This window comes from Trichechus manatus, unplaced genomic scaffold (assembly GCF_000243295.1).
Source record: "Trichechus manatus latirostris isolate Lorelei unplaced genomic scaffold, TriManLat1.0 scaffold00014, whole genome shotgun sequence".
Classification (NCBI taxonomy): Eukaryota; Metazoa; Chordata; class Mammalia; order Sirenia; family Trichechidae; genus Trichechus; species Trichechus manatus.
The window spans coordinates 24,823,797-24,839,146 of NW_004443950.1; the positions used below are offsets into that span (position 1 = coordinate 24,823,797).

The following is a 15,350-nucleotide window of genomic DNA, read 5'->3' on the forward strand; positions in this document are numbered from 1 at the left end:
ATTATAAACATTACTAGGTGCTCATTAGCGTTTTAACTCCCTCCTTCAACCTCCCTCTGAAGAGCCAAATCCAGAAAGTGGATACTTCATCATCCTTTTCCAAGTCCAGAAAAGTGGAGTGTATACACTTGAGATCTAATGATCTGTAGGCAGTTTTTGAAAATATATTTATGTCTGTACCTGTGGTGCAACAACAGGACAAGGATCCGAGGAAGGGAGATGCCTCGAAGGAATTGCAAGTAAAGAAGGGCATGGCCAGGGTGCACCCCAAGGACAGGACAACCTGGTAACGTGATCAACACAGAAGACACAGTCCCTTTTCCACGTCAGTGCTGTCTTCTCAAATGTCAAACACACGCTCCTTCAGCGTTCTCTCTGTATTAGGTGGTCTGAGATGCTTAACTCTTCGTGATTGAGGCAAAATGGATTCTAAGTAACTTAAATAAGAACACATTAAGCCTATTCACTAACTGATCACTTGAATAAAAATTAATGAATGGAACTAAAATCTGAAACACTGCTGTGCTATATAAAGAAGCAAGGAAGAGATCAGCTTTATTTACCTAAGCTTACGTCCCTTTGACACTCCGGCAGTTACAGGAGAATACACAGACTCTGAACTCCAAGATAAAGTGGAAATACAACTGAAAAACCTATTTGACTAAAAAAAAAAAAAAGAAAAAAATTTTAATGAACGGTTTTCAAACCAGTATTTGGCTGAAGCTAATATAGAATTAATCAACATTACTTTTTAAGCCCCTCTGCAGCAGGATTTAAAAAAAAAAAAAAAAGGAATGCTCACAATCATTAGTCATTAGAAAAATGCACCCCAACATTACTGGCACTAATCAAAAAACCAGAAAATAACAAATGTTGGGCAGGTTAGGTTGTGGGGAGACTGGGTTGCTTACGCACTGCTGGTGGGAGTGTAAAATGGTACAATCACTATAGAAAACGATATGGTGCTTCCTTAAAAAGCTAGAAATAGAAATCCCATACGATCCAGCAATCCTACTCATAGGAATATATCCTAGAGAAATAACAGCCATCACACAAATAGACATACGCACACCAATGTTCCCTGCAGCATTATTCACAACACCAAAAAGATGGAAACAACCTAAGTGTCCTACAATGGATGAATGGATAAACAAACTATGTTATAGACACACAATGGAATACTACGCAATGATAGAACGATGAATCTACAAATCATCTCACAACATAGAGGAATCTGGAGGGCATTACGCAGAGTGAAATAAGTCAATCCTGAAAGGGCAAATATTGTATAAGACCACTGTTCTAAAAACTCAAGAAAAGCTTTACATACAGAAAAAAACAATCTTTGATGTTATGAGAGAGGGGAGGGGCGGAGGGGGAATATCACTAACTAGATAATAAACCAGTGTTAACTTTGGTGAAGGGAAAGATAACACACTATATAGGGGAAGTCAGTACAATTTGACCACGACAAAGCCATAGAAGCTTCCTAGATACATTCAAACACCTTGAGGCACCAAGTTTCTGGAGGTGAGTGCTGGGGACCATTGTCTCAGGGCACATCTAGGTCAACTGGCAAAACATAGTTCATAAAGAAAATGTTCTACATCCTACTTTGGCGAGCAGTGTCTGGGGTCTTAAAAGCTTGCGAGCTGCCATCTAAGATACATCTATTGGTCCCATCCCATCCAGAGCAAAGGAGAATGAAGAAAACCAAAGACACCAGGAAAATATTACTCCAAAGGACCAACAGGTCACAGGAACCACAGTCTCCACCAGCCTGAACCCAGAAGAACTAGATGGTGCCTGGCTACCACCACCAACTGCTCTGACAGGGATCACAGTAGAGGGCCCCGGACAGGGTGGGAGGAAAATGCACAACAAATTCAAATTCCCTGCCACTCCCGCAAAAAAAAAAAAAAGACAAGGCTTACTGGTCTGACAGACTAGAGGAAGCCCCAAGACTATGGCCCCTAGACAACTTGCTAACTCAGAACCGAAACGACTCCCGAAGTTCACCTTTCAGTCAAAGATCAGACAGGCCTGTAAAACAAGTAACAACACACGTGAAGAACATGGTTCTTAGATCAACCAAGTGTGCAAGACCAAACGGGCAACACCTGCCCAAAAGCGAAGACGAGCAGGCGGTAAGGGACAGGAAAACTGGACGAATGGACACGGGGAACTTGGGGTGTAAACAGAAAGCGGGAGAGTGCTGACACATTGCGGGGATTGCAACCAATGTCACAAAACAATTTGTGTATAAATTTTTGAATGAAAAACTAATTTGCGCTGTAAACTTTCACTTAAAACATCGTAAAATTTTTTTTTAAAAAAGGGAAGAAAAATGAAAACACCAAGCAATAACTGGCCAAACAATAAACCTTACATAAATCCTTCCACATTTAGTAGCATCTGAAAAATAAGTTATTATCTATCCAAACTTAAGAAACACACATAAATACATTTTAAAAAAGAACCGAATAGCCTTTCTGAAACACTAGAAAGAGATATCAAAATAGGGCGTGTACTTCAATGATCATATATGCTACACGGACACCATGGCCCATAGTTGCCTTGGAAAAGACGACAAGATTCAAGCTGGTTATTTCATCAGTATAATTTTAATCAGTAGGCATATTAATGTCACATATACTTTTTTAAATATAAATACTTCTAGAAGCTGTGTTTTACAATATGATGTCAAGACCACGTAGCTAATACAGGTTGTATAGGTAATCATTCTGACTTTGGAAGAGAAGAAATTTGATCAGAATACTGTTAGGGTGAAAGAAAAATACCTTCTTTTTAATCATTCATATTCAGCAATAATGCAAATGCCTTACGTGTGCACTGGCTCTCAACAACACATTCCATTTGTTTCAAACCTGCTATGTTACCTATTACCGTTTCAATGATTGCACAGTTTAACATAAAAATGCAACCCGCTCAGATTCTCAATAAGGAGTCTGATTAGGCAGATAACTTCCCAATCATAAAAGCTTTTATTTTAAGACAAGTATTATGCAAATACTGGTTGGAAAGGAGACTCACTGTCATTGAGATAAAAAGACAACTGTGAGAAGAACACGGCACCTTTGCCACATCACATCTGCGTGCACTCACTGCCTTTGAAGTGCTAGATTCAAATCCACACTAGAAAGTTACAAACAGGCTTCATAGCGGAGAACTATGTGTCTAGGAAAGCTAGACTTTCTATATAAAAAAAAATCTCCGACTATTTCTGTTATGTTTTTATGACCTTCCTTGTAAAGAGGGAGCGTTCTGTGCAATACCCGCAGATAGAAATAAATCTATATTACACTCAAACCCAACTGAGTACATGGAATATAAAATACAGACACGAAGCAAACTATGATAGCGGCAGTGATTCTCAGGGTAGCGCATGCCAAATCCAACAGGCGAGATCGAGTCACATCATGGCGGTCAGAACAGAAACGTGCCAAAACTCCCTTTCCCATTCCACTTGAACTGGTTCCCCACGATAGAAACAAACATCTCCTGGGACATGAGGGTGACATCGGCTTGCATGATCCCCAGTTCACTCAACCTTTTCTTCTTGATCTGGCCTTTCTTTGTGGAAGCAGCAACTAGTTCATTGACAATTTCACAGTTGCCTTCGACTGGCTCCAAGGGGTCAGAGCTGGCGTAAAGCTCCATTTTACCAGTTGCACACTGAATCAGCTCTTCTAAATCCACTTTTTCAGCTGCATCTACCTCTCCACTTGTCTGAATTTTAAGCGCTTTATTTTCTGGACAAACAAAAAACGTAAAACAAAGTTAAACATACAAGGAGCCCAACTAAAGCATATATGTTTTTACACAATCTATTAGAGATTCCAAGTTTTTTCTGCCAGAGATTCCTGCTGTGATCTGACTGGATTTTACACACACATTACCAGAAGAATCTCAGTGAGCAGGTGTCCTGCTCTGCATGCCCAGGTTTCCTTACCCTCACACAGGATCACCAGTTTCCAACTCATCCTCTTGAGCCTAGACTCTCATTGACTCAACAGACATTTCCTGCATATTTACTATCTGCTAAGTACTGTGTTCAGATGCAAAGATTAAAACCCAGTACTACTCTTCCTAAAGGAACTGTCACTCTAGCAGCTACTTATTAGCATTCTCAGTGGGTGAGTGTAATAGACAGAATTCTAGATGGCCCCCATGGTTGTTACACCCATGATTCTTACATGGCAAAAGAAATTCTACAGATTCTACCGATGTAATTAAGGATACTAACCCGTTGACCTTAAGAAAGGGGATTCTTCGGGTGGGCCTAACCTAGTCACAGGAGCCCACCAAAAGCAGAGCTTTTGCAGACGAGGAAGCCAGAGAGATGAGAAGCGTAAGAGGGATGTCTCATGAGGAAACTTTTCCATTGCTGAGACGGAGGGGGCCACAGGCCAAGGACTTGAGAGTGGCCTCTAGGAGCGGAGAGAGGTTCCTGGCCAGCAGTCAGCAAGAAAGCAGAGACCTCAGTCCTACAACTGCCAGGAACTGGATTCTGCCAACAACACGAATGAGCTGGAAGCGGATTCTTCCCCAGAGCTTCTAGGCAAGAGCCCTGCCCAACCGACGCCCTGATTTCACCCTTGTAAGACCCTGAGCAGAGAACCCAGTCAAGCCTGCCTGGACTTCTGACTATAGAGCTGTGAGATAATGAAACACTCACAGGGAAATAAGTGGGTGAATCCTGAAGGACGATGCGGACTACTGGTCATCCTTTGAACTCTGCCCACCCAACTTCAAGGTCCAATCCTTCCACATGACTGAGACTTACTATTGATCTGGATCATGGCTTCAAATTCACAAATTTCCCACTGTGTTACTGCAACTTTTCTGCCAAGAAAGGCAGGTGACAGGGAGGGTTTTGCTTCTACCAAAAGATAGCAGAGCAAACTCCACTATCCCCTCCAGTAAGTGCTGCCTTCAGCCTAGTACACGCATTTCTCTCCTGGTGGTGCAGTGGGTAAGTGCCCAGCTACTAAACGAAAGGTCGGCGGTTCAAACCCACCAGCCATTCCGTAGGAGAAAAGACCTGGTGATCTTCTCCTGTGATGATTACAGTCTAGGAAACCTTACGGGACGGTTTTACTGTCACACAGGCTCGCTATGAGTCAGAATCAACTCAACAGCACACAGCCACCACAACATCCTTAACAAATGCCAGCAGGAGACACCATTGCTATCATACGCTCAACCTTATTCTAGAAATGTTCAGAAAGCAAGCAGAAGGAGGGAACAGCAGGACCAGAAAAACTATGATATCAAGGTTGCTAATGAATAGGTGAACTAGTTGACCTTGAAAGTGTCCTCCACCCTGAGATTCCATGTATGGCTTTACCAAGCCTCTCTGTCTCCACGCCCAAGCAGATGACAGCAATCCTTTTTTAAGGACGAGAAGAAAGACCAGAGCAGTATCAGAGTCTAGTGCAGGAACAGAGTAAATTAGATCTATTCTTTTACATAAAAGATTACTAAATATAGTACCTTCAGTTTCATCTTGGACATTTTCTTGCAGGTCAGAGAAAATCGTAGGTTTCACCAAAACGACGCCATAACCTTCATTATTGTGTATGACATTATTCATCATGGTGATTTTGGGAATGTCATAATGCTCATCTAAGAAGTCCTGTGACGTTGAAGACAAAGGTTTTAAGGGACTGTCACATTCAACACTTCCTGCTTTACAAATCTTCTCACCTTTTTTCAGGCTATTGTAAAAATAAGCAGAAAAGCTCTGCTTGTTAATATGCTGTCGCCCAGTCTGAGTGCTGAGTGATGCAGCGTTTCCGTTGTTTCTACACATCTACAGGCAGTAAGGCATCCTCGCAAGAGACAGTCAACCAGCAACTATTGATACTATTAACGTTGATCAACTATGCATTTCAAAATCAGGAAACAGCAGAACCCAACATGGGAATTTAACAAAACATAATTTTTCTTAGATAAACCATTCTAATCTTTGGAAAGAGGGTGTTTCAGCAGGTGCTCACCTTAATGAGTATCCCTTCCTTGCAGTGATGAATCCCATTGTCACTCAGGGTGCACTTACTCCCAGGATATATTTCTATACCAGCTCCCTACAAGTTATAAGTTAAAGTATTGACAATCAGCTTTTAAAAGGCAGAACTATAAGAGGTTTATTACAATCACTTCTTACCCTTTAATACAGTACAAATGGTAACGTGCAAACATAACATGTCTTAGGGATAAGTTTTATTAGGTACTTCTTATCAGCATTTCCATTTCCTCCATTTCCAGCTAACTATCTACCATTTATCACTTTCAAAAACAAAACAAAGCACACACACACCACTGGCTAAGAGTGTCAACACTTAATTCCTGTCCTATTTTTTCATTCTGGACAAATCGGTTTTCTGATTCTACCAAAAAATAAAAAACAATCTTTTAACAATTTTGTTAAAAATGTACTTGGATTGCAAAATAACCATTCTCTCAGAGACACTCAGTTAGTTGGAGAACAGCATTTGAGACTAGTAAAATATTGTAATTTGAGGATGGAAAAAAGACCTATGTTTTTAAAAACACACCAGTTTTAAAATACCTAACCTAACCTGAAAATTCCATCCAAGAGTTAGACAATGAATAGCCTCCACTGCTACGACATGTTAAAATAAGCAGCCAATTCAAGTGTCTTATTTATGCAGAGTAACTAGAAAGATTTATGCATGGTCCAATTCTCTCACCTGTCCCTCAGCACCACAAGGTACCAACAAAAAGTAATAGTAACAGGAATAATGTATTTCCTGATGCTATGCTAGACACACTGAAAAGTGAAAATGATTCCATTAAACTTCTATATTTAAGAAACCATTTGGGAAATAATACACAATTTCATAGATAAAGAGTTGCTATTAACCATTTATGACACCATCTACCATATGCATGTAGAGTTGTTTTCTCAGAGTGGGAGTGTTTCATGAGAAAACACATATACAACAGAATAAAATGAAATACAAAGCCACCAGAAATCATTTAGAATTTAAAAAGGAAAATAATTTAGGCCAGCAGCTACCTAGCAAATAGCAACAAAGAACACCTGAGGTGGAGATTTTAATATCAGACCAAAGGGACTTGAAGTCAAAATCTGTTATAAGAGACAAAAAAGAACACTATATAATGATAAAAAGGGTCAATTCATCAAGAAGATATAACAACTACAAACATATATGCACCCAACAACAGAGCCCCAAAATATACAAAGCAAAAGTTGACAGAATTGAAGGTAGAAATAGAAAAGCTCTACAATAATAGTTGGAGACTTCATTGCACTGCTCTCACTAAGGGACAGAACATCTAGAAAGAAGATCTACAAGGAAACAGAGGACTTGAATGACACTACCAACCAAGTAGACCTAACGACATATACAGAGCATTCCACCCAACAACAGCACCATACACATTCTTCTCCAGTGCACACGGATCATTCTCCAGGACAGTCCGCACATCAGGTCACAAAGCAAGTCTCAATAAATTTAAAAAGACTGAAATCATACAAAGCATTTTCTCTGACGACAAAGGAGTTCAATTAAAAATTAAAACAGAAAGAAAATTGGAAAATACACAAAAATACAAAAATTCAACAAAACACTAAAACAGCCAATGGGTCAAGGAAGAAATCGGTAAATACCTAAAGTCAAATGAAAATGAAAGTACGACATTTCAAATCTTATGGGATGCAGCGAAAACAGTGCTCAGAGGAACATTTCTATCTATAAATGTCTAGTTAAGAAAGAACACGAATCAACAGCCTAACCAAAAAACTTGAGGAACTAGAAAAAGAAGAGTAAACCAAACCAAAAGCAGCAGCTAAGGAAGGAGATAACAAAAATCAGCAGAGATTGATAAAATAGAGAGGGGAAAAACAATGAAATCGACAAAAACATTCTCTAGGTTGACAGAGCAAAAAAGAGAGGAGAAGCAAATATCTCAAATCAGAAATGAAAGTGAGGACACTGCAATAGAAAGAAACAGGATCATAAGAGAAGACTATGAACAAGTAGCCAACAAATTAGATAAGCTGGATGAACAAATTCCTAGACGCACATAAGCTTCTCACATTGATTCAAGGAAAAATAGAAGATCTCAACAAACCCATAACAAGTAAAGAGATGGAATCACTAATCAAAAACTTCCCAGAAAAGAAGTCTTGGCCCATATGGCTTCACTGTGGAATCCTACCAAATGTTTACAGAAGTGGCTCCAATCCTTCTCAAACTTTTCCAAAACACAGAAGAGAACACTTCCTAACTCATTATATGAAGTTAGCATTACTCTGATACCAGAGTCAGACGAAGACACAAGAAAACTGAGTGCAATACTCCTTATGAATAGTGATGAAAAAAATACTAGTAAACTGAATCCAAAGCATATTAAAAAGATGATATACCATGATCAAATGGGATCTATCCCCAAAATGCAAAGGGTGGTTCAACATTAGAAAATCGATCAATGTAAAATCAAAAAAAACAAAAGAAACACATGATCATCTCAATCAACACAAAGAAGGCATTTGACAAAATCCAACACCCTTTCATGATAAAAACACCCAACAAGCTAGGAATAGAAGGGAAATTCCTCCATCTGATAACGGGTACTTATGGAAAACCCACAGCTAATGTCACATTCGATGGAGAAACTCACAGCTTTCCCCTTAAGATGGGGAATAAGACAAGGATGCCCACTCCCATCAGTGCTATTCAACATCATACTGGAAGTCCTAGCCAGAGAAATTAGACAAGAAAAAAAAAAAAGTATACAAATTAGGAAAAAAGAAGTAAAACTATCCCTTTTCACTGATGACATGATCCTACATGTAGAAGACCCCAAAGATTCCACAAGAAAGCTAATAAATGAATTAGTAAAGTGGCAAAGTACAAGGTCAACACACAAAAATCGGTAGGTTTCCATACATCAGCAATGAGCAATCAGAAAAGGAAATTAAGAAGACAATTCTATTTACTATAGCAGCTAAAAGAATAAAATACCCAGGAATAAATTTAAGCAAGGAAGTGAAAGACCTGTACACTAAAAACTATGTTACTGAAACATATTAAAGAAGACCTAAATAAATGGAATGATATTCTGTGTTTGTGGATCAGAAGACTTAATGACAAGACTTAATAATATTAAGATGTCAATAGTACTCAAATAAATCTACAGATTCAACAGAGTCCTCATCAAAAATTCCAACAGCCCTCTTTGCAGAAATGGAAAAGTCAATCCTCACATTTATACGGAACTACAAGGGGCTCCAGATATCCAAAGGAATCATGAAAAGTAACACAGTTTGAGGACTCACACTTCCCAATCAAAAAACATATTATAAAGCTACAGTAATCAAAACAGTCAGGCACTGGTATAATGATAGACATATAGACCAATGGAATAGAATTAAGAGCTCAGAAATAAATCCATACATCTGTACACAATTTATTTTTGACAAGGGTGCTAAGTCCATCCAATGGGGAATGAATAGTCTCTTTAATAAAAATGTGCTGGGAAAACTGGATTTTCACAAGCAAAAGAATAAACTTGTCCTACATCACATCATATATAAAAATTAGAACGGATCAAGGACCTAAATGTGAAAACTAAAACCATAAAACTCTGAGATGAAAACATAGGGTTATGCTTTGGGGACTAATTTTTAACAATGGATTTCTAGATATGATACCGAAAGCATGAGCAACAAAAGACAAAACATACTTGATCTTCATCAAAATTAAAAAACTTTTGTTCATTAAAGGACTTCATCAGTAAAGTAAAGAGACAACCTACAGAGTGGGAGAAAAATTTTGGGAACCATATATCTGCCAAGGGTCAAATATCCAGGATATATAAAGAACTACAAAAAAAATCAAACAATCCAATCAAAAAAAAATGGGCAAAAGGGGGACCTCATACCATCAAGAAAGCAGTGCCAGGAGCACAGTGCGTCCTTGGACCGGGGTCCCTGTGCAGAGAAGCTCCTAGTCGGCGGGAACACTGAAGAGAAGAAGGCCGACAGAGAGAAGAAGCCTTCCCGTGGAGCTGACGCCCTGAATTTGGACTTATAGCCTACTTTGACTGTGAGGAAATAAACTTCTCTTCGTTAAAACCAAAAGAAAAAAAATGGGCAAGAGACTTGAATAGACACTATACCAAAGAGAAAATACAAACAGCTAAGATTAAAAAAAACACTGAAAACGCTAAATGCTGGCAAGGATACAAAGAAACTGGACCACTCCTACATTGCTGACAGGAAGATACAATGATACAGCCACTCTGGAGAATCGTCTGGCAGTTTCTTAAAAAATTAAACACGCAACTACCATATGATCCAGCGACTGCACTCCTGGGCATTTATCCCAGAGGAATGAAACTTAGGTTCACACGAAAACCTGTACACAAATGTTAGCACAGCTTTATTCTCAACGGCCAACCACTGGATGCAAGTCAGCTGTCCTCCAAGAGGTGAACAGTTGACCGCAGCACAGCCGCACCAGAGGGTACCGCTCAGCAATAAAGAGAATAAACGACTAATACACACGACTCGGATGAGTCTCCAGAGGACTAGGCTGTGTGAGGATAGCTAATTCCAAAAGGTTACATACTGTATGATTCCGTTTATGTAACATTCTTGAAAGGGCAGAATGATAGAAAGCGAGAACAGATTAGTGTTTGCCTGTGGTTAAGGAGGGGCTGGGGGAGAGAGACAAATGGGTGTGATTATGAAAGGGTGACATGAGGAATCCTCGTGGTGACAAAGTGACCCCTATGTTGATTATTGATGTCAATATCCTGTTGAGATAGCGTACTCTAGTTTTGCAAGAGAACCATTGGGGGAAAATGGTAAAGGGTATACATATGGGATCTCTGTATATTATTTCTTACAACTGCATGTGAGTCTACAATTATCTTAAAGTAAGAAGTTCAACTTTTTCTAAAAAAGTAACTGAGTTTTGATTACTACAAACTTGGTTACAAAGTTATGACTTTAAGGGCCTAAGTTACCAGAGAGCACCTGTAGGATGGATTCTTTTTCTTCCTAACCTGTTGGGAAAAATGCTAAAAAATAAGAATAACCTTGTATATCTGAGTCGGGCTGACTGGACTCCTTTGAAGAAAGAAAACAGGAATACGCATTTACAGTTTGGCCCCATATTTTATCGATTTATTTAGAACGAAAACCCAAACTCCTTCACCAAAAGCATAGGAGAGGAGCATACCTTGGCACCATATAAATCTGAGTTCTTCATTAGCAACTCTGCTGACGTGCGGACGGTGACTCCCGTGGTCTCACACTGCAGGACACAGTTTTCCAACGTGGTCTTGCCACGGTGAATGCCTGTGATGAAAACATACAGTCCGCTGCTTTCACGAGTACTATGTCTTTTCCAACGTTAGAAACAGCCTTGACCTCACATTAGACATGGTTTAAATGTTTCTCAATAGCTTTCAAACTTGATCATCTGAATTCTAAATTCATAATATTTTGACTATTTTGAGTTATTTTCTGAAGTCGAAAAGCAACATTCTGAAAAAAGAATGACCTGACGTCAGAAGTGCACAATCAAGTTAAAAAGCACTTTGGATTAGAAAAAAGAATCGGAGAGTAACTTTGTTGAGTAGCCTAGAGGGAGAAGAGAGCCCTAACTCAGAGAGGGGGTGCGGTGCCTAGGAAACAGTCTTACAGAGGCATGAAGACAGCTGGGGTGAAGCAAGTGCTCGGTCGAACACAGAGAAAACAGACGATACTGGAATGTTTTAAAGGGAAAAACTGATCACACAGAAGAGAGGTCAATATTAAACTAACAAATCTCAAAGAACAGGCTCAACTGTTTTTCACTTTGGAGTAAAGCTCCCTAAATTGCCAGGTTATGTACCTAAATAATCAACCTTCCACCCACTCAAGAGTGGTGCTTCATTAAAGTGTATCCTTCATGAAAAGCAAAGATTTTCTTCAAAGCCTGGAACAAATGATACACCAAATACTCAGATACTTACTTAAGATTCCTTCTACAGCACCGTGCTGAACAAATTTTATGCTTGAGATTTTAATATCTGCACCTGTACAATCCACAAAAGTGTCTCCTTTGCCCCTCTTTTCTATCACAATATCATCTGGCAGACCATATCCTAAGGAAAAGAGCAAGACGCAGATGGGTGAGGGGAAACGCCTAAACAGAAAAACACAGATTTCTTTAGTTCAAATGATTCCACACAATATTTGAGATCAATCAACCAGTTGCATTTAAGTAATATGTAATTATCTCCCAATATATCTTGATTAATTTAAACCATGATATTCAATTTTTAACAGTAACAACTCCTCAATTTGCCCCATATCAGGAAGACTACCCTATGAACCATTTCAGATCAGATCAGCACTAAATTCACTTACAGAACCACTATGAAACAATAAATAATCCAAATGCTCACAGCCGAGTCAAAGGGGTTTAAGCATTCAATCCTTCTAAGGCTTTATTCCAACTCCAAGATTCTAATACAAATTAGCTTTGAAAAAGCCTAAGCAGTTCTCAGGTTATCTAATTTTAATATTCTCTTCAACTGACTGACTTAAAATCTGACAATCTGACTTAGTTTAGCTACTGGAAAAAGAAACCTAGCTTGTTCACCAACATAGGAACCAATGGAAATCACTGGATCCCTATAAATCTAAATAAAACTGAAGGTGCAGATGGGGCCGTTGAGTGGGCTTACCAAAAAAAATTTGAGGATCAGAAAAGTAGAGGACATCCCTGATTTTCGTCATGAAACAGAAGCAGACAGACAAAGCTGTCGATAAGAAATAACTCTCACTGTCTAAAGGTAAGTCTTGGCTTGAATAAATAAAACCAGTAACTGTGTTAGAGAGGCAAAGCCACGGAGGCTGTCTATGCATGAAGCGTACAGAGAAGCCTCCGGGGACACCGGAGAACGCAAGACAACTTCTTATACCAGAAGGCTCCTGGTAATCTACTCTGGATGATGGGATTACGAGCCTTTTTTTTCCTCCAATTCTTTTTATGTGTTTGCATGTACTTGGCATATTTTCTACAGTAACCACTGATTTTATAACCAGAAAAATAAAAAATATAAAAAGAACTGCCATAAGAAAAAAATGAGATTATTACATAAACAAATTATGTATTCTCAGCAGCTTAAAACATAAAACCATCAACTAAGTAAATGGAAGTTCCAAACAAGAAAAGCCCTACTATACAATGGAAATGGCCTGCACATAGCAGGTACTCGGTACATATCTCTTGTTATAAGTGTTAGCTATAGCTCACGGCCAGATAAGCTTAAATCTTACTCATGAACAAGTCCTCCATATATTCACACTAGTAGAGATACCACCTGATTCCCCAAATTCTCAAAAATGCCCTCGGTTGGTAAATTTACAGTCATTTTTACACTTAAGTACCAGAATTCTGGATGGATATTTATGACACTCTGGCAATCACATTATAATTTCCTCGCCAATCTAGGAAGAACTCTTATCCACCACACCATCTGTAATATCAATGTTATTTTCACTACGCCAAAAACAAAGTGTTTTTACTGCAGTGCTTTATCCTGCAGATGTGTTACGTATACACACATGGAGAGGAGGAAGAACAAAAATTACGCACAGAAAACAAAAAGCGGGTGAGATGCCGCACCAGTGAACAGCAGGAGATTAAATGCCCAGCCTTACTTCCATTAAGAAGTTTTGACAAGATAAAGAACCTAGCTTAAGCAGTTTGTGAACAGCTGCACAAGTCCCAAAATGATATACAATTTTTTGCATTACAAGCTTTATTGCTAACTTGAAGCTGTTTTCATGAGTAGCTGAGCAGGTGCATCTGAATTTGACGTGTTATGGAAATACACAGGACCAAGATGGACGGCTGTAGAGTAGCCTACGTTCAGGAATCGCTCTAAATGTACAAGGAGATTATAACAACTGAGAAGTTGTCTTTTACAGAATCTTTCAACATTAATTTTCTCAAAAATACACTTTGGCCAAGACACAAAGTGTAGAATTTGTAACATTCATCAAGCTTTTGAAGAATTCAGTGACGTTTATTTTGTACCCATTTCAAGTTAAATGTACTTCCCTATACTCCAACACAAATAAGCTAAATTTAAAACAAAAAACCACACACCATATACCCACAACGTATATGAAATAAGAGCAAGCAACAAGTCCAAAAAAATACTAAACTAAAATAATACTGCTGGGTATACTTTTTTATTCTAGAAATGAGATTTTCTTTCTAAAACCACCGACAATCTGGAAAGTCCACTTCTTCCTAGTGGTCTTTTTTCTGTATGTTGACTAGGAATGTCTTCCCAACATATACATGTTATAAAGAACTGTAAGTCACGTTGCTCAAACAGTGGGTCAATTCCCTGTAAGCCTTGAAAACCGTTAATTTCGTGGCAATTCATTTGAAATCAAATGAGTTAAAACTCCATTCTTGAAGCCGCCACAAGATGAGTAATTTACTGTTTTCGTGAGCACGTCATGCATGAGTCTGGTTGCGTGACCTCCCACACTCACCTTCCAACTCAATGGAGTCAGCAATGGAGAACGAGCCGTGCACCACGTAATGGCCAGGACAAACAATGACACTGTCGCCTTCATAGCAGGCATTTATAGCAGACAACGGATCACTATGGAACTAGAAAACAACAATGACATTTGGCAGATACACGCCTCCCAAAAGCGACCCGACTACTACTCCAGGTGCCTTCACGTCTCACTTTGAAAAGGGAGTCCAAACTGAGTATTTAATTATCCACTTTGGCGGTGCACTGAGCCCAGTGCAAGCTTGGTAAGTGACTATTCCTGACCAAAGGCAGGGCCCTCACTAACTCCCATGGCACAGAAAACCAGCTCTGGGAAGCTCCTGTAAACACTTTGTAGAATTCATGAAAACCTTGGGTGAGTCAGAGGGAAAAAGGCCACCTGGAGTGAGACAGTCTCCTTTTACCTGAATCTCTGTTTCCTCCTCACAAGGCTCCTGACAAAGCCTGTCCTTGAGCAGGGACCGCAGCAGCCCAGGCATCATGGCGGAGGAGACCACGTGTGTTACCTTCTGACCACTCCCACGGGCGCCCTTTGCTTGGATATTAGAATTCTTTTGGTAACCAAACACATACCTTAAAGAAACCAAACACACATATCAGTTTTCAGAAGATAGCTGGGGAAAAAAAAAGAAGATGTTAATCAACTAAGAATAACAAAGACATAGATACCTCAACAAAGGATTCTCAATGAGTTTTAGCTTTTGTTTCAACTGTTCAATCTCAGAATACAATTTTAA

The 15,350-nt window shown here is 39.2% G+C and overlaps 1 protein-coding gene across 1 annotated transcript in view; it reads right to left on the reverse strand.

Annotated features, from left to right (window-relative positions):
* Positions 1-2,621: 2,621 nt before the first annotated feature.
* SHCBP1 (SHC binding and spindle associated 1) overlaps positions 2,622-15,350 on the reverse strand; it is a 27,976-nt gene continuing 15,247 nt past the window's right edge. The window contains exons 5-11 of the mRNA XM_023726785.1: positions 15,018-15,186; positions 14,585-14,705; positions 12,040-12,171; positions 11,262-11,380; positions 6,024-6,110; positions 5,518-5,659; positions 2,622-3,773 (exon numbers count right to left, since the gene is read on the reverse strand). Coding sequence (XP_023582553.1) covers positions 3,448-3,773; positions 5,518-5,659; positions 6,024-6,110; positions 11,262-11,380; positions 12,040-12,171; positions 14,585-14,705; positions 15,018-15,186 — 1,096 coding nt within the window. The 3' untranslated portion in view covers positions 2,622-3,447. The remainder of the gene's footprint in view (positions 3,774-5,517; positions 5,660-6,023; positions 6,111-11,261; positions 11,381-12,039; positions 12,172-14,584; positions 14,706-15,017; positions 15,187-15,350) is intronic.